This window comes from Bos indicus, chromosome 7, assembly GCF_029378745.1.
Source record: "Bos indicus isolate NIAB-ARS_2022 breed Sahiwal x Tharparkar chromosome 7, NIAB-ARS_B.indTharparkar_mat_pri_1.0, whole genome shotgun sequence".
Classification (NCBI taxonomy): domain Eukaryota; kingdom Metazoa; phylum Chordata; class Mammalia; order Artiodactyla; family Bovidae; genus Bos; species Bos indicus.
The window spans coordinates 30,157,664-30,176,371 of record NC_091766.1 but is presented as its reverse complement, the minus strand read 5'-3'; the positions used below and the strand labels follow the sequence as shown (position 1 = coordinate 30,176,371).

The window sequence follows — 18,708 nt, the reverse complement described above, 5'->3', positions numbered from 1 at the left end:
TCTGGAAAATGTATACCTCTAAGAAAATGAATAGTATGATAAAAATGTAAAGTCATAAGTTATAGTCTCTATTTTTTTTAAATATTAATTTATTTCACACACTATAGATCAACATAATGTCAAAAAAACTGCACTTGATCCTGAAAAGGGCAGGAAATAACAGCTACTGTTGGGCTGAGCCATTGATGGGAAGAGATAATCAGCCATGGGCCTTAAGCATCCCCACATATCTGGGATTAGATATTACTTTGTTTACAAACTAACAAATTAGCCTGAACGCTGCCAGAATTCATCCTGGTTGGTACATTCTTACTGTGTACCAAGACTCTGAGGCCCTGACTACTGTGCAACTCATAATCTTGTAACATATCTTCCCAGACAAAGACCAGGACTGCTTATGCTAAAAGTGGTACATTCCCTAAACTCTGTTCCTAAACTGTGACATACCCAATGAGTGTGAAGAAACCACCACTTGGGGTAGAAGAAACTGTAAAGAAATACACTGATAGTCATATTTGCTGGGCTGAGAGTAATACACTCCTTTATCTCTGATCTAAGAATCTACTATCTTCTGGCAGCATTTGGAATAATTTCTTAGTCTGTAAATTGGGTAAAATCTAATCCCAGACCTGATAGCTATTAAGGTATGATTGAGACAATATTCCCAACATTATACATTTCTCCAAAAAGTAAATAATTTAATTTTTGGTGGTGAGGGAGGGTGGGGGTGAGGGAGGGGAATCATTTCATACCAGTCACACAATACAATGTAAAACAATGTTTACTCATGGTCTTTCTTCTAAATTCTAAGAGATTTACTTTATTCTCTTACTACCAAGATCATCCCTTGATAATCCCAAGATCATCATTCTTTTCCTGAAACAAAAATGTTTTCTGACGTGAAAGAAAACATTATTCTAAATTATTTTTTAAGTCTACTTACAAGTCTTTTCAATACCTAAAAAACAGATTTTAAAAATAAAATGTTTTCAGATTCTTCGTGAATCACTAATCTCACCTGCTCCAACTGGGTGGCGAATGCTATGGTCACTGACATGATGAAGAAGTCAGTACAGTACCCTGCTGGTCCGATCTGATGGTAGCCTCCCTCCTCATTCAGCACTGCCACGATGTCCTTTGGGTCAAGTCCAGACAGGCTGGCAGGTACTTTATGGAAAAAAAACACAATTAACTACATTGTAGTTTGCCATAAACTAGTATAAGATTTTGTAAGCTAGTTATACTTTTTCATTTACTTGGCCATTTTCACAGACACAGTTAATATCTCAGTAAGGTTTCCTTTGACTTCAGTTTAATAAACCTCATAAGAAAGGCATCACAGGTTGCCTGAAGGAAATGAATCTAAACTGTGAACTGAAAAATAAGCAAAACCTGGCTGAAAAGAGCAAAGTGACTACATAGAGGAAAAGGTATTCTAGGGAGAAGGAACAATATATACAAAAACTCAAGAGGCAAGAGAAAGGATGTGGTTAGAGAACTGAAACAGGTGTGGCATGCTGGACCATAATACAAGGACTTAGGTACAGAAAGAGGAGAGAGGCCACATCATAAAGAGTCTTCTTGAAGACCATGCTGAAACATTTGGACAGTGTTCTAAGAATAACAGAAAACAGTAAACAATTTTGAGAAGAACAGATATAAGCAAACAGGCTTCGCTATGAAGAGATGGCAGAGGGATAGGGGTTTTTGCAACTGATTAAGTTGAAAAATGAAACTACATAAAACTAAAGTAACAGACAATATTCAGTGTTAGGGAGACTGCCAGCAAGTCAGCACTCTCCATGTTGGTAGGCACAGACCAGTTCAACCTTTTAAAGGGTAACAAGTCAGAGCTTACCAAAACTTTATACATGCATACCCTATTTACCAGCAAACCCTGAAGAAATATGCTTATGACAGCACTGGCTAAAAGTAGCTGAATGGTTAAGAGCACAACCACCACAGTCACACAAACCAAAGTTCCAACCCAAGTTCTGCTATTCAGTGGGTTGTATGGGGAAATTATACCAGTCCTTTAGTCTCCAGCTTTTCTTCTGAAAATCTTTTACACTGCTGTTGAGAAGATCACATTAGATAAAATACAGCACTTAGCATAGTACCTGACAAGTACTTTAATAAAGTACTTAAAGTCAAAATACTAACTATGATGGGTCTCATTATCAGAAATGGAAAACACTAGGATAAATCTTGTGAAGGAGTAAAAAGACTGAACACGTCAATGTGAGTATATGTTGTTAGATATATATATGGACAAATAAATATACAGAAGTATATATGTATATGTACATGTGTTTGAGTACATATATCCACGCGTATACATACATGGGAACGGCAACAGCCCAACAGCAACTAGCATACCTAGCAGCCAAATCCAGACTTCTAAACATCATTCTTTTCTAAAAAAAAAGCAGAGCTCCTTATAGAAATAGCTGAATCCAGGACTGAGATAGGGAAAGTATAGGATGAACTTAGACTATCTTCTTACAGCAAAAAAAAAAAAAAAAAAAAAAAGCTCAAAGAATTACTGATGTACTAAAAAACAGATGATGAAAAGAGTTCTTAATGCTCAAATCTCTGACAAATAATGATGGTTAAAGATTATAACCCACTAAACTAAGAGAAAACTATAAGTCCATATTTAGATAATATAAATAAGTGAATAAATTGAAGGTATCAGGAAGAATAAATATTTTTCTAAATTTCTAACTCTTCCGCACAAAATGTTTATTAATTACAAAGGAAAACACAGACACACACCACCTTAATCAAATAATCAAGTGAACATCATCAGTAATGAGACTAAATCAAATAGTGTACCAACCAATAAGATGCAATGAGAAGAGAGCATCTTGATACTCCTGCCAAAGATGCCTAACCAAAATCCAGTGTCAGACAAGCCCAAAATGTACAGGGGACACATCTTCACCAAAAGACTGAAACTGATCTTCTGAATAGAATGCTCTCCTCCCCCTTACCACTCACTGCATTAGAAGTATATCAGGTCCATCTTTCAATAAAAAATTATAAGGCATACTAAAAGACCAAAAAAAAAAAAAAAATCCATAACCTAAGCTTTCATCTTAAGAAAATAGGAGCAAATAAAATTAAAAGTGAGCAGAAGAGAAATAAAAACTAGAACCAAAATCAATGAAATTGAAACCAAGGAATCAATGGGGAAAAAATTAACAAAATCAAAAGCAAGCTGGCTCTTTGAAAAAGATCAGTAAGAATGTAGCCAGCCTGGGGGTGGGGGGGTGGGGGTGGGGGACACAATTTAATATCATCAAAAATGAAAGAGGGGATATCACTATAGATTTCATGTACATTAGCAGTTTAATGAAAGAATACTATAAACAACTCTATGTCCACAAATTTGATAACCTAGATGAAACAGAAAATTCTTTTTAAAAACAATCTGCCAAAACACACATAGGAAGAAACAACCTGAATAGGCCTATATAATGAAACTGAATCAATAACTTCAGAAAACAGAAAGTACTAGATCCAGATGGGTTCACTAGTGAATTCTACCTAACATTCACCATAATTTCTGGAAGAAATTATACCAATCCTCTACAATTTTTTTTCACAAGTCAGAAGCAGAGAGAATACTTTCTAACTCGTTATATGGGGCTAGCATTGTCCTAATATGAAATCTAGGCAAAGACATTACAAGAAAACAACAGACCTACATCTTTCATGATCAAAGATGTAAAAATTATCAACCAAGTATTAGACAATCAAACTGAACACATAAAAAGAACTACATACCACAATGAAATGAGATTTATTCAAGGTAAACAAAGCTGGTTCAACATTCAAAAAGCCATGAATATAACCCACTATGTCAACAGACTAAAGATGAAAACTCATGTGATCTTATCAATACATGCAAAAAAACCATCTGACAAAATCCAACACTTACTCATGATAAAACACTATCTGTAAGCTAGAAATAGGGAGTAACCTCCTTACCTTGATAAAGAGCATCTATAAAAATCTACAGCTAACATCATACTTATTGGTGAGAGGCTTTCCCACTAAAATCAAGAGGAAGGCAAGGATGTCCCCTTTCACTCTGCTTTTCAATAGTACTCTGGAAATCCTAGCTGTTGCTGTAAAACAAGAAAAGGAAACAAAGTCATGCAGGTTGGGAAGAAAGACACTAAACTGCCTTTGTTTGCAGGTAAGTGTAGAATGTCCATCTATGGAAAACCAAAACCTGAACCAAAAAACCCTAATCTTGGAACTAATAATAAATAACTATAGTGCAGGAGACAAGGTAAACATGCAAAAGCCAATTGCTTTCCTACAGATCAAGAATAAACAAGTCGAATTTTAAATTTAAAACACCATTTACAGAGAATTAACCATCATGGAGACAAGATGGTACAGTAATATTGTACATAAGCTCACTTCTCAAAAAAAATCAAAATTGCAACTAAATGATGAACAATCATTAACCAAAAAACAAGCAAAACAAACAAACAAAAAACAACAACACTGGAACCTACCAAAAAAGATATCCTACATCCAAAGACAAAGAAGCCACAAGAGGGTAGGAGAGGCACAAATGCAATAAAATCAAAATGCCAGTCCCACTAGATGGGCAACTCACAAACTGGAAAATAATTATATTGCTGAGGTAGTTCTGAGCCCCACGTCAGGCTCCCCAGCCTGAAGGTCCAGTATCAGGAAGAGCCCTCAGAGCAAACTGACTTTGAACTCAGCAAGCAGGGTTTGATTACAGGAAATTCACAGTACTGAAGGGAACAAAACTCCACTCTCGGAGAATGCACACAAAGTCTCCTGTACATCACAACCAGGGTAAAACAGTGATCTCATAAAAGCCTGGGCCAGACCTACCTGCTGGAATCAGAGTGTCTCTGGCAGAAGCAGGGCTTGGGTATGGCTCACTGCAGGGACAAAAACACTGGTGGCAGTAATTCTGGGGAATACTCATTGGTGTGAGCTCTTTTGGAGGGTGCTATTTTCTCCCCAAGATCTGGTCCCAACCAATAGCCTGTAGACTCCAGTGCTGGGATACCTGAAGTCAAACCAATAGCAGGAACACAGCCCCACCAATCAGCAAATAGGCTGCCTAAAGTCTTTCTGAGCTCACAGCTGCCCACTAAACACACCCCTTGACACGGCTCTGCCCACCAGATGGTCAAGAACCAGGTCCACCCATAAGTGAGCAGGAACCCACCCATAAGTGAGCAGGAACCAGTCTCTCTCACAAGGAAGCCTGTACAAGCCTCTTAGGCCTCATCCACCAGGGGTCAGAAAGCAGAAGCAAGAAGACTATTCGATGATGACTAATTCACTTTCACAACCCTGAAGTCTGTGGAACAAAAACCACAATCACAGAAAGACAAAATGAGACATCAGAGGAGTAACTCCCAGATCAAGTAAAAATATAAAACCCCAGAAGAAGAACAACAAAGTGGAGATACACAATCTACACAAAAAAGAATTTAGAGTAATGACAGTAAAGATGATCCAAGACCTCAAAAACAGAATGAAGACAGAGAATGAGAAGATACAAGAAATGTTTAATAAAGAGCTAGAAGACCTAAAGAACAAACAGAGATCAACATTACAAGAACTGAAAAGAAAAATATACTACAGGAATCAACGGCAAGTTAAATGAGGCAGAACAGATAACTGAGCTGGAAGACATCTGGTGGATATACTGCTGCAGAGCAGAATAAAGGGAAAAAAAGGAAAACGAACAAGGACAGTCAAAGAGACTCATGGTACATTAAAAGCAATGTTCACATTTTTTTTCCCTGGTAGCTCAGTTGGTAAAGAATCTGCCTGCAATGAAGGAGACTCCAGTTCAATTCCTGGATTGGGAAGATCCCCTGGAGAACGGAAAGGCTACCCACAGCAGTATTCTGGCCTGGAGAATCCCATAGACTGTAGAGTCCATGGGGTCACAAAGAGATGGACATGACTGAGCAACTTTCATTCACATTATAGGGTCTCAGAGGAGAAGAGAGAGAAAGGGCCCAAGAAAATATCTGAAGAGATTATACCTGAAAACTTCCCTAACATGAGAAAGAAAACACTCACTCAAGACCAGGAAGCTCAGAGAGTCCCAGGCAGGATAAACCCAAGGAGAAATACAGGCAAATATCACTGATGAACACAGATACAAATAACAAAATACTAGCGAACTGAATCCAACAATATATTAAAAGGATCACACAGCTTGATCAAGTGGAGTTTATTGCAGAGATGCAAGGATTCTTCAGTACTGCTCACCACAACTAGAGAAAGCTCATGAAGCAATGAAGACACCGCACAGCCCAAAATAAGAATAAATAACTATTATAAAATCATATTCTATTAGGGGATACAAAAAACCCTTTTCACAAAATTTCATACCCATTAATGATTGAAAACTCTCTGGAAAGTGGGCAAAGAGGGAACTTACCTCAACATAATAAAGGCTATATATGACAAACCCACAGCTAACATCATTCATAAAAGTGAAAAGCTGAAAGCATTCCCTCTAAGATCAGGAACAAGATAAGAACATCCACTATCACCACTTTTATTCAACATAGTTTTAGAAGTCCTAGCCATGGCAGTCAGAGAAGATAAAGGAACAAAAGGAATCCAGATAGGAAAAGAAGTAAAACTATCACTGTTAGAAGACGACATGACACTATATATAGAAAATCCTAAAGATGCAACCAGAAAACTACGACAATGGATTCAGTAAAGTTGCAAGATACAAAATTAATGCACAGGAACCTCCTGCATTTCAATATATTAACAATGAAAGATCAGAGAGAAATTAATGAAATAACTCCACTTATCATGACATCAAAAGTAATAAAATACCTAGAATAAATCCACCTAAGGAGGCAGAAGACTTGTACTCAGAAAAGCATAAAATACTTATGAAAGAAATTAAGGATAACATGAAACAGATATCAGATTCTTGGACTGGAAGAATCAATATTCTCAAAATGACTATACCACTCAAGGCAATCTACAGATTCAATGCAATCCCCATCAAATTACCAAAGGCATTTATTGCAGATGTAGAACAAAAATTTTTTTAATTTGTATGGAGACACAAAAGACCCCAAAGAGCCAAAACAATTGTGAGAAATAAAAACGGAGCTGTAGGAATCAAGCGCTCCAACTTCAGACCATACTACAAAGCTATAGCAATCAAAACAGTATGGCACTGGCACAGAAACAGAAATACTGATCAATGGAACAGGAGAGAACACCCAGAAATAAACCCACACACCTAAAGTCAATTAATCTATAACAAAAGAGACAAGAATATACAATGGAGAGAAGTCTCTTCAGTAAGTGGTGTTGGGAAAACTGGACAGCTACCTGTAAGAGAATGAAATGAGAACATTCTCTAACATTGACACAAAAATAAACTCAAAATGGGTTAAGGACCTAAATATAAGACCAGATAGTATAAAACCGTTCAGAGGAAATCATAGGAAAAACACTCTTTAACAGAAATTTCAGAAATATCTTTTTCAATCTGTCTCTTAGAGTAACGGAAATAAAAACACAAATAAACCAATGGACTAAAAAGAGCTACCATATGATCCGGCTATCCTATTCCTGGCCAAATGTCCAGAGAAAACCATAATTTGAAAAGACACATGCATCCCAATGTTCACTGCAGCACTATTTACAATAGCCAGCACATGGAAGCAACCTAAATGTCCATTGACAGAGGAATGGTTTTAAAAAAAATGTGGTGCATATATTCAATGGAATATTGCTCAGTCATAAAAAGATCAAAATAATGCCATTTATGACAACACGGATGGACCCAAAGATTGTAACACTAAGTGAAGTAAGTCAGAGAAAGACAAATATGGTATTGCTTATATGTGGAATTTTAAAACAAGGTACAATCGCATCCATTCACAGAACAAAAATGGTGTCACAGATGTAGAAAACAAATTTATAGTTACCGAGGGGGAAGCGGGGAAGGATAAATTAGGAGATTGTGATTGATATATACACACTACTATATATAACATAGATAACTAATAAGGTCCTACTACATAGCACTGAGCACTCTACTCAATATTGTGTAATGACCTATATGGGAACAGCACCTTAAAAAAAGAGGATCTACATATGTCTATAACTGATTCATTTTGCCATACAGCAGAAATTAACACATTATATCTACCGTACTCCAATAAAAAGTAACTTAAAAAAATAAAAAAGGGACCTAATTCAACACAGAAGCTTTTACACAGCAGAAGAAACCATGAACAAAACATAAAGACAACCCACAAAATGACAGAAAATATTTGCAAATGATGTGATCAAAAAGGGATTAGTCTCCAAAATTTACAAACAGCTTATGCAGCTCAATATCAAGAAAATGAACAACCCCATAAAAAAATGGTCAGCAGGGGCTTTCCTGGTGGTCTAGTGGTTAAGAATCCACCTGCTGACACAGGGGACACAGGTTCGATCCCTCGTCTAGGAAGATCCCACATGCCATGGAACAAATAAGCTCATGTAACACAACTTCTGAGTCCACACACCACAAATACTGAAGTCCACAAGTCTAGAGCCTGTGCTCCTAACAAGAGAAGCAATTGCAATGAGAAGCTCATGCACTGCAACGAAGAGTACTCCCTGCTTGCCACAACTAGAGAAAGCACACACACAGCAAAGAAGACCAGTGTAGCCAAAACTAAATGAATAAATGAATCTTTTTTTAAAAATGGACCTACATAGGCATTATATAGAGGACCTATATAGACATTTCTCCAAAGAAGACATACAGATGGCCAAGAGGCACATGAAAAGATGCTCAGCATCGTGAATTGTTAAAGAAATTCAAATCAAAACTACAATGCAGCATCACCTCACAGCAGTCAGAATGGCCATCATCAAAAACTCTATAAAGGAAAGAACAAGATGGTGAAGGAGTAGGTGGACATGGAATCCATCTCTCTCCACAGATACATCAGGAATACACCTTCAGACACAGACGTGCACGCAGAACACCAGCTGAGAGTGGACAGGAGTACCTGACCCGTGGAAAAGAATATACAGAACCATGCAAAACTCAGGAGGAGGAAGGAACTAGGGGGAAAACAGGAGTATCAGTAGGACTGGACCTGGCATCAGCAGGTGGGGGAACTGAAGCAGGAGTCCAATCCCCACACTGGGGCAACTGTCTGAGTCAGAGGAGGAACATTTAAGGCTGACTGAAACAGCTGATTGTGGCAGGCTAAATGGAATGAGAATCAGACAGTCCTCGCTGCAGCAATACATACCCTGGACAGGGACACAAGTCCCCTGGAAAGTGCAGCAGCTGGGAGGTGGAGTTTAGGGATTGTGGAGCAATCCCAGGGCGAGGATTGCTGTTGACTGTGGAGAGACAGATCAAGGGGATATGAGGGAGGAGACTGTGGTGGGAAATGCCTGTAGAGGAAAGCTGCCATAAAAGCATAAAAGCCACAGAAGCAAGGTGATACTGCTGAGTCGAGTAAGGGGTGGACCATCACCATAGCCTCTCTTTCCCCACACACCAGCATTGGCAGCTGAACAAGAGAAAGGCTGGCCCATCAAATGCCTGATGCACTGAACTACAGAGTAGGACCCCACCCAGGGTGCCCCTTTAAGTGCCTGATGCGCCAATCTACCGAGTATGACCCCAGCCAGGGGGGCCCCTTCTAAGTGCCTGTGGTGCTGAACAACAGAGAAGGATCCCAGGCAAGGGAGCCCTCTAACTGCCTGAATGGGCAGAGCTACGGAGAAAAACAGGTCAAAGAGGCCTTCTGATCGCCAGCTACAAGAGGCTGGAATAAAAGACTCTGGTAGGGCCATAACTCCTAAGGCAGAGGCAGTCCCTGTCCCTGCACACTTGGTGCTGCCAGGATCCCCATAAGCCAAGCAGCTGCACCACCTTCACACTCAACTCTAACTGGGGCAGAGCTGCCACAGGCAAAAAAATGTCTTGCATCTATGTGCGCAGGGTCACTTTGGTAGTGTCTGACTCTTTGAGACCTTGTAGACCGTGGCCTGCCAGGTTTCTCTGTCAGGGAGGCGGGTTCTCCAGGCAAGAATACTAGAGCATGTGGGCCAATACTGGTTGCCATACCCTTCTAGAGCACTATATTTCCTGCTGCCCTAGCCGCCAACTCCCCTGAGTACCTGGTGCTGCCAGAACCCCTGCGACCCAAGCAGCTGCACCACCTCTACACCTGGCCCTCACAGGGGCAAACCCAAGTCCTCCAGGGCAGCCTCAGGAGCAACAGCGGACAACAGCCCCAGTGGACAACCCACATGCAGAGCTGGAAATAAAATCACAATTGAAACCCAGGGGCAGTGAGGCTAAAGAAGAAGACCCAAAACCTTCCCACCAGCTATACAAGCTGCAAATTAAATCCACGTGATCAACTAGGAAGACTCTGTGTCTATGGAATATATAAAAGGTCATTGAGAGCTCCCACAAAAGAAACACACTAGTTCTGATAGCTGGGGACATTGGAGGCAAGAACACACAGGAGTAGGACCAGATTACAATCTGAGTTGTCCCCACAGCAGGTTCAGAGATCAGTCAGCAGTGTTGGAGGGCATCCTAGGGAGGTGAGGTAGACTGTGACTCCCAGCAAGAAAAAAGACTCCGACAGCAGTGACTTAAGAAAAACATTAATTATTCTTATGTTTTGACTTGTTCTGTAGATACTTTTGGATTTTTTTTTCCCCTCTTCTGTTGTAGTTGTCAATTTTATTGACACTATGAAATCTAATTAAGCTTTTGAGCTTTTTGTTTTTTCCCTCTCAGTCACATTTTTTATGGTTGTTATAACCTCTGCCTGTACACTGGGCTTGTGCAATTCTGTGGAGTTTTCCTTTTATTTTTCTTTTTTAATTTTAATTTCTAATTTTTTAAACCTATTATTTTTTCTACATTTATTCCTTTGTTTGCTTTTCCTACTGTTCTTTTCCCCTTGTAGTTAATCTTTAATGTATATAAATCTTATCTATCTCTATTTAACTTTGTGTATCTATTTTTTTCTTTTCTTTCATCTTAAAATATTGGTTAGTTTTATTTTCATTGCTTTATTCCCCAATTGGCACCTTGCTTTAGTTTTGATTTCCAGTTTGTGCTTTAGTTAGTTTTGCCCTGGTAGATACAATTTTTGGTTTCCTTTGTTTGCTGGGTCAATCTATTGTACTTTATTTTTGTTGGACTGTTTTGATTTTGCTATTGAGTGAATATGTATATGTGTATATTCAGTCACACTTTTTATTGCTGATATAAACCTCTGCCTCTACATTGGGCTTTTGCAGTTCTATGGAGTTTTCCTTTTTTTTTTTTCCTTTTTTCTTTCTGCTTCCGTTTCTTTTTCTCCTTCTATTCTTTTTTATAATTTTAGTTTTTAATTTTTTTAAACCTATATTTTTTTCTATATTTATTCCTTTGTTTGCCTTCCCTACTGCTCTTTTCCCCTTGCAGTTAAACTTTAATGTATATAAATCTTCTTCATCTACCTCTATTTAACTTTGCATATCTATTCTTTCTTTCTTTTCTTTCTTTCCCTTCCTCTCAACATATTTGTTAGTTTTATTTTATTGCTTTATTACCCACTTGGCACCTAGCTTTAGTTTTGTTTTCCAGTTTGTGCTTTAGTTAGTTTTGTTCTTAACTGGTAAATATAGTTTCTGATTTCCTTTGTTCATCTGGTCAATCTACTATACTTTATTTTTGTTGGACTGTTTTGACTTTTCTCATGGGTGTATATGTATATGTGTATATTCAAATATTTTAATTATTATTTGCCTGATTTTGTCACTGTCATTTGTCTGGGGTTTATCTTTGGTTTCTCATTTTTGGATATGTGTTTTAATCTCACTTAATGCCATAACAAAAAACTTGTGGAATCTTCATTCCTGACCAGAGATCAAGCCCTGAGCCTTTGAAGTGGGAGCACTGACTCCAAGATCCTAGACTACCAGATAACTAACCTTAGAGAGGACCAAACAGTGAGAACAAACACAAAGGAAATCACTAGAATACAAGACCCAACCCAGCATCACCCAACTCCCAGTAGCATCCTGTGCAGGACGCCTCATCTAAACAACAAACAAAAAAATAAACCCAATCATCAGCAGACAGGATTACCACCTCACTCAGCCTTCCCCAGCAGAGGAAAAACAAACAAAAATCATACCCTACCCAAAGCTTACAAAAACCACTGGACCAACCTAAAGAGGGTAGAAACCAAAAGGAGGAAAGAATTCAACCTTGAAGCCTGGGAAAAGGAGACCTCAAACACTATAAGTTAAAAAAAAAAGAAAAGGCAGAGAAATACTACACAAATAAAGGAACACACTAGAAACACAGAAGTCCAAATAAATGAAGAGGAAACAGGCAAACTACCTGAAAAAGAACTCAGAATAATGATATAAGTATGATCAAAAATCTTGAAAACAATATGGAGAAAATGTAAGAATGAATTAACCAAGACCTAGAAGAATTAAAGAATAAACATACAGAGACAACACAATTACTGAAATTAAAAATACTCTAGAAGGAATCAATAGCAGAATATCTGAAGCAGAAGAATGAATCAGTGAGCTGGAAGAAAAATGGTGGAAATAACTTCTGAAGAGCAGAATAAAGTAAAAAGAATGAAAAGAGCTGAGGACAGTCTCAGAGACCTCTGGGACAATATCAAATGCACCAATATTCGAATTATAGGGGTGCCAGAAGAAGAAGAGCAAAAGAAAGGGTATGAGAAAATTTTTGAAGACATTTTAGTTGAAAATTTCCCAAACATGGAAAAAGAAATAGTCAATCAAGTCCAAGAGGCACAAAGACTCCTATAAAGGATAAACCCAAGGAGAAACACATCAAGACACATATTAATCAAACTAACAAAGACTAAACACAAAGAAAGAATATTAAAAGCAGCAAGGGAGAAGCAACAAGTAACATACAAGGGAAACCCCTTACGTTTAACAGCTGATCTTTCAACAGAAACTCTGCAGGCCAGAAGGGAATGGTAGGATATATTTAAAGTACTGAAAGGGAAAAATCCACAACCAAGATTACTGTACCCATCAAGAATCTCATTCAAAATTGATGGAAAAATAAAAAGCTTTTCAGATAAGCAAAAGTTAAAGACAATTCAGTACCACCAAATCAGCTGTACCACAAATGTTAAAGGGACTTATACAGTCAAGAAATACAAGAAAAGAAAAAAGATCTACAAAGTCAACCCCAAATCATTATGAAAATGCCAATAGGAACACATGTATCAATAATTACTTTAAATGTAAACGGATTAAATGATCCAACCAAAAGACACAGACTGGCTGAATAGATACAAAAACAAGATACATATATATGCTGTCTACCAGAAACCCACTTCAGACATAAAGACACGTATAGACTGAAAGTGAGAGGATGGAAAAATATATTCCACGCAAATGGGAAGCAAAAGAAAGCTGGTGTAGCAATCCTCATATCAGACAAAATAGATCTTAAAGAATATTACAAGAGATAAGGAAGGACACTACATAATAATCGAGGGATCAATCCAATAAGACTTAACAACCATAAATACATATGCACCCAGCACAGGAGCACCTCAATACATAAGACAAACACTAACAGACATAAAAGGAGAAACTGACAGTAACACCATAATACTAGGAGACTTTAACACCCCACTCACACCAATGGACACATCATCAAAACAGAAAATTAATAAGGAAGCACAAGTCTTAAATGATACATTAGATGAAATGGATCTCATTGATTGTATCTTCAGGACATTGCAACAAAATGCAGAAGAATACACCTTCTTCTCAAGTGCACATGGAACATTCTCCGGGAAAGACCATATCTTGGGTCACAAATCAAACCTCAGTAAATTTAAGAAAACTCAAATCGTATCAAGCATCTTCCAACCACGATGCTATGAGACTGGATATCAATTACAGGAAAAAAACTGTAAGAAACGCAAACACATGGGGATTAAACAACACGTTTCTAAATAAGCCACAGGTTACTGAAGAAATCAAAAAGGAAATAAAATAATTTCTAGAAACAAATGACAATGAAAACATGACAACTCAAAACCTATGGGATGCAGCAAAAGCAGTTCTAAGAGGGAAGTTTATAGCAATACAATCCTACCTCAAGAAACAAGAATAACATCAAATAGACAACCTAACTTTACACCTAAAACAACTGGAAAAAGAAGAACAAAAAAACCCCAAATTAGTAGAAGGAAAGAAATCATAAAGATCTGAGCAGAAATAAATGAAAAAGAAATAAAAGAAACAATAGTAAAGATTAATAAAACTAAAAGCTGGTTGTTTGAGAAGATAAACAAAATTGAGACATCTTTAACCAGACTCATCAAGAGCAAGAGAGAAGAATCAAATCAACACAATTAGAAATGAAAAAGGACAGGTTACAACAGACAATGAAGAAATACAAAGGACTTTAAGAGAGTATTATGAACAACTATATGACAATAAAATGGATAACCTGGAAGAAATGGACAGATTCTTAGAAAAGATCAATCTTCCAACACTGAACAAACAAGAAATAGAAATTATGAGCAGCTCAATTACAAGCACTGAAACTGAAGCTGTGATCAAAAACTCCCCCAAAACAAAAGCCCAGGACCAGATATTTTCACAAGAGAATTCTATCATTTAGAGAAGAGCTAATGCCTATCCTTCTAAAACTCTTTCAAAACATTGCAGAGGAAGGAACACCTCCACACTCATTCTACGAGGCCACCATCACCCTGATACCAAAACCAGGCAAAGACAACACAACAAAAGAAAACTGCAGGCCAGTATCACTGATGAACATAGATGTAAAAATCCTCAGGAAAATTTTAGCAAACAGAATTCAGCAACACATCAAAATGCTCATACACCATGATCAAGCTGGGTTTATTCCAGGCATGCAAGGATTCTTCAATATACACAAATCAATCCATGCGATACACCATATTAACAAATTGAAAGATAAAAACCATATGATCATCTCAATAGATGCAGAAAAAGCCTTTGACAAAATTCAGCACCCATTTATGATGAAAACTTTTCAAAAAATGGGCACAGAAGGAACCTACCTCAACATAGTAAAGGGAAAATATATGATAAGCCTACAGCAAACATTATTCTCAATGGTGAAAAACTGAAAGCATTCCCCCTAACATCAGGAACAAGACAAGAGTGTCCACTTTCACCACTATTATTCAACATGGTTCTGGATGTCCTAGCTACAGCAATCAGAGAAGAAAAAGAAATAAAAGGAATCCAGATCAGAAAAGAAGTAAAGCTCTCACTGTTTGCACATGACATGATATTATACATAGAAAACCCTAAAGATAGTAACAGAAAATTACTAGAGCTAATCAGTGAATTTACCAAAGCTGCAGGATACAAAATCAATACACAGAATTCACTAGCATTTCTATATACTAACAATAAAAAATCAGAAAGGAATTAAGGAATCAATCCTATTCACCACTGCAACAAAAAGAGTTAAATATCTAGGAATAAACTTACCTAGGGAGACAAAAAAACTGTACACAGAAAATTATAAGACATTAATAAAAGAAATCAAAGACAACATAAACAAATTCCATATTCCTGGGTAGGAAGAATCAATATTGTGGAAATGACTATACTACCAAATGCAATCTACAGATTCAATGCGTTCCCAACAAATTACCAATGGCATTTTTCACAGAAGTAGAACAAAAAATTTCACAATTCATATGGAAACACAAAGACTCCAAATGGCCAAAGCAGTCTTGAGAAGGAAGAATGGAGCTGAAGGAATCAACCTTCCTGACTTCAAAGCTACAGTATTACACTTCAAAGCTACAGTCATCAAGACTGTATGGTACTGGCACAAAAACAGAAATATAGGCCAATGAAACAAGATAGAAAGCCAAGAAATAAACCCATGCACCTATGGGGACCTTATTTTTGACAAACAAGATATACAATGGGGCAAAGATAGCCTCTTCAATAAATGGTGCTGGGAAAACTGGATAGCTACATGTAAAAGAATGAAATTAGAACACTTCCTAACACCACACAAAGATAAACTCAAAATGTATTAAAGACCTAAATATAAGACCAGAAACTATAAAACTCTTAGAGGAAAACATAGGCAGATCACTCGAGGACATATAAAGCAAGATCCTCTGTGATCCACCTCCTAGAGTAACAGAAATAAAAACAAAAGTAAACAAGTGGGACCTGATTAAACTTAAAAGCTTTTGCACAGCAAAGGAAACTATAAGCAAGACGAAAAGACAACCCTCAGAATGGGAGATAAAAATAGCAAATGAAACAACTGAAAAAATTAATTTCCAAAATATACAAGCAGCTCACACAACTCAAAGCCAGGAAAACAACCCACCCAATCAAAAAGTGGGGAAAAGACCTAAACAGACATTTCTCCAAAGAAGACATACAGATGGCTAAAAAACACATGAAAAGATGCTCAACATCGCTCATTATTAGAGAAAAGCAAATCAAAACCACAATGAGATATCACCTCACACTGGTCAGAATGGCCATCATCAACAAGTCTACAAACAATAAATGCTGGAGAGGGTGTGGAGAAAAGGGAACACTCTTGCACTGTTGGTGGGTACGTAAATTGATACAGCCACTATGGAAGACGGTATGGCAATTCCTTAAAACACTAGGAATAAAACCACCATATGACCTACCAATTCCACTCCTAGGCATATACCCTGAGGAGACCAAAACTGAAAAAACACATGTATCCCATTGTTCCATTGCAGCACTATTTACAATAGCTAGAACACTGAAGCAATGTAGATGTCCATCAACAGATGGATGGATAAAGAAGTTGTGGTACATATACACAATGGAATATTATGCAGCCATAAAAAGGAATGCATTTGAGTCAGTTCTGATGAGATGGATGATCCTAGAATCTATTATACAGAGTGAAATGAGTCAAAAACAGAAAGATAAATATCATATTCTAGTGCATATATAACAGTTAGAACTGGACATGGAACAACAGACTAGTTCCAAATAGGAAAAGGAGTACCTCAAGGCTGTATACAGAGAAGGCAATGGCACCCCACTCCAGTACTCTTGCCTGGAAAATCCCATGGATGGAGGAGCCTGGTAGGCTGTAGTCCATGGGGTCGCTATAAGTCAGACACGACTGAGTGACTTCACTTTCACTTTTCACTTTCATGCATTGGAGAAGGAAATGGCAACCCACTCCAGTGTTCTTGCCTGGAGAATCCCAGGAATGGGGGAGCCTAGTGGGCTGCCGTCTATGGGGTCACACGGAGTCGGACACGACTGAAGTGACTTAGCAGCAAGGCTGTATATTGTCACCCTGCTTATTTAACTTCTATGCAGAGTACATCAAGAGAAACGCTGGGCTGGATGAAGCACAAGCTGGACTCAAGATTGCCAGGAGAAATATCAATAACCTCAGATGTGCAGATGACACCACCCTTAAGGCAGAAAATGAAGAACTAAAGAGCCTCTTTTAAAAAGTTGGCTTAAAACTCAACATTCAGAAAACTAAGATCACAGCATCTGATCCCATCACTTCATGGCAAATAGATGGGGAAACAGTGGAAACAGTGAGAGACTTTATTTTTGGGAGCTAAAATGACCACATATGGTGACTGCAGCCATGAAATTAAAAGACACTCCTTGGAAGGAAAGTTATAACCAACCTAGACGGCATATTAAAAAGCAGAGACATTACTTTGCCACAAAGGTCCATCTAGTCACAGCTATGGTTTTTCCAATAGTCATGTATGGATGTGAGAGTTGGACTATAAACAAAGCTGTGTGCTGAAGAACTGAAGCTTTTAAACTGTAGTGCTGCAGAAGACTCTTGAGAGTCCCTTGGACTGCAAGGAGATCCAACCAGTCAATCCTAAAGGAAATCAGCCCTGAATATTCATTGGAAGGACTGACGCTGAAGCTGAAACTCCAATATTTTTGCCACCTGATGCGAAGAATTGACTCATTTGAAAAGGCCTTGATGCTGGGAAAGACTGAAGGCAGGAGGAGAAGGGGATGACAAAGGATGAGATGGTTGGATGGCATCACCAACTCGACTGACATGAGTTTGAGTAAGCTCTGGGAATTGGTGATAGACAGGGAAGCCTGGCGTGCTGCAGTCCACGGGGTCACAAAGAGTCAGAAACGACTGAGTGAGTGAAGTGAACTGAACACATATACAGAATCTAGAAGAATGATACTGAAGGACTTATTTTCAGGGCAGCAATGGAGAAGCAGACATAGAGAATAGATTTATGGACATGGGGAGAGGGAAGGAGAGGGTGAGATGTATGGAAAGAGTAACAGGGAAACTTACATTACCATACATAAAATAGACAGCCAATGGGAATTTGCTGTATGGCTCAGGAAACTCAAACAGGGGCTCTGCATCAACTTAGAGGGCTGGGATAGGGAGGGAGATGGGAGAGAGGTTCAAAAGGGAGGCGATATATGTATACCTATTGCTGATTCATGTTGAGGTTTGACAGAAAACAACAAAATTCTGTAAAGAAATTATCCTTCAATAAAAAAATTAATTAAAAAAAGTCTATAAACAATAAATGCTGGAGAGGGTTTAGAGAAAAGGGAACCCTTCTACAGTGTTTT

The 18,708-nt window shown here is 38.0% G+C and overlaps 1 protein-coding gene across 4 annotated transcripts in view; it reads right to left on the bottom strand.

Moving 5' to 3' along the window:
- The window catches only part of CEP120 (centrosomal protein 120), an 83,467-nt gene that overhangs the window by 46,916 nt on the left and 17,843 nt on the right, over positions 1–18,708 (bottom strand). For all 4 annotated transcript variants that reach the window (XM_070793250.1, XM_070793251.1, XM_070793252.1 and 1 more), the window contains one exon: positions 1,019–1,167. In XM_070793250.1, coding sequence (XP_070649351.1) covers positions 1,019–1,167 — 149 coding nt within the window. The remainder of the gene's footprint in view (positions 1–1,018; positions 1,168–18,708) is intronic.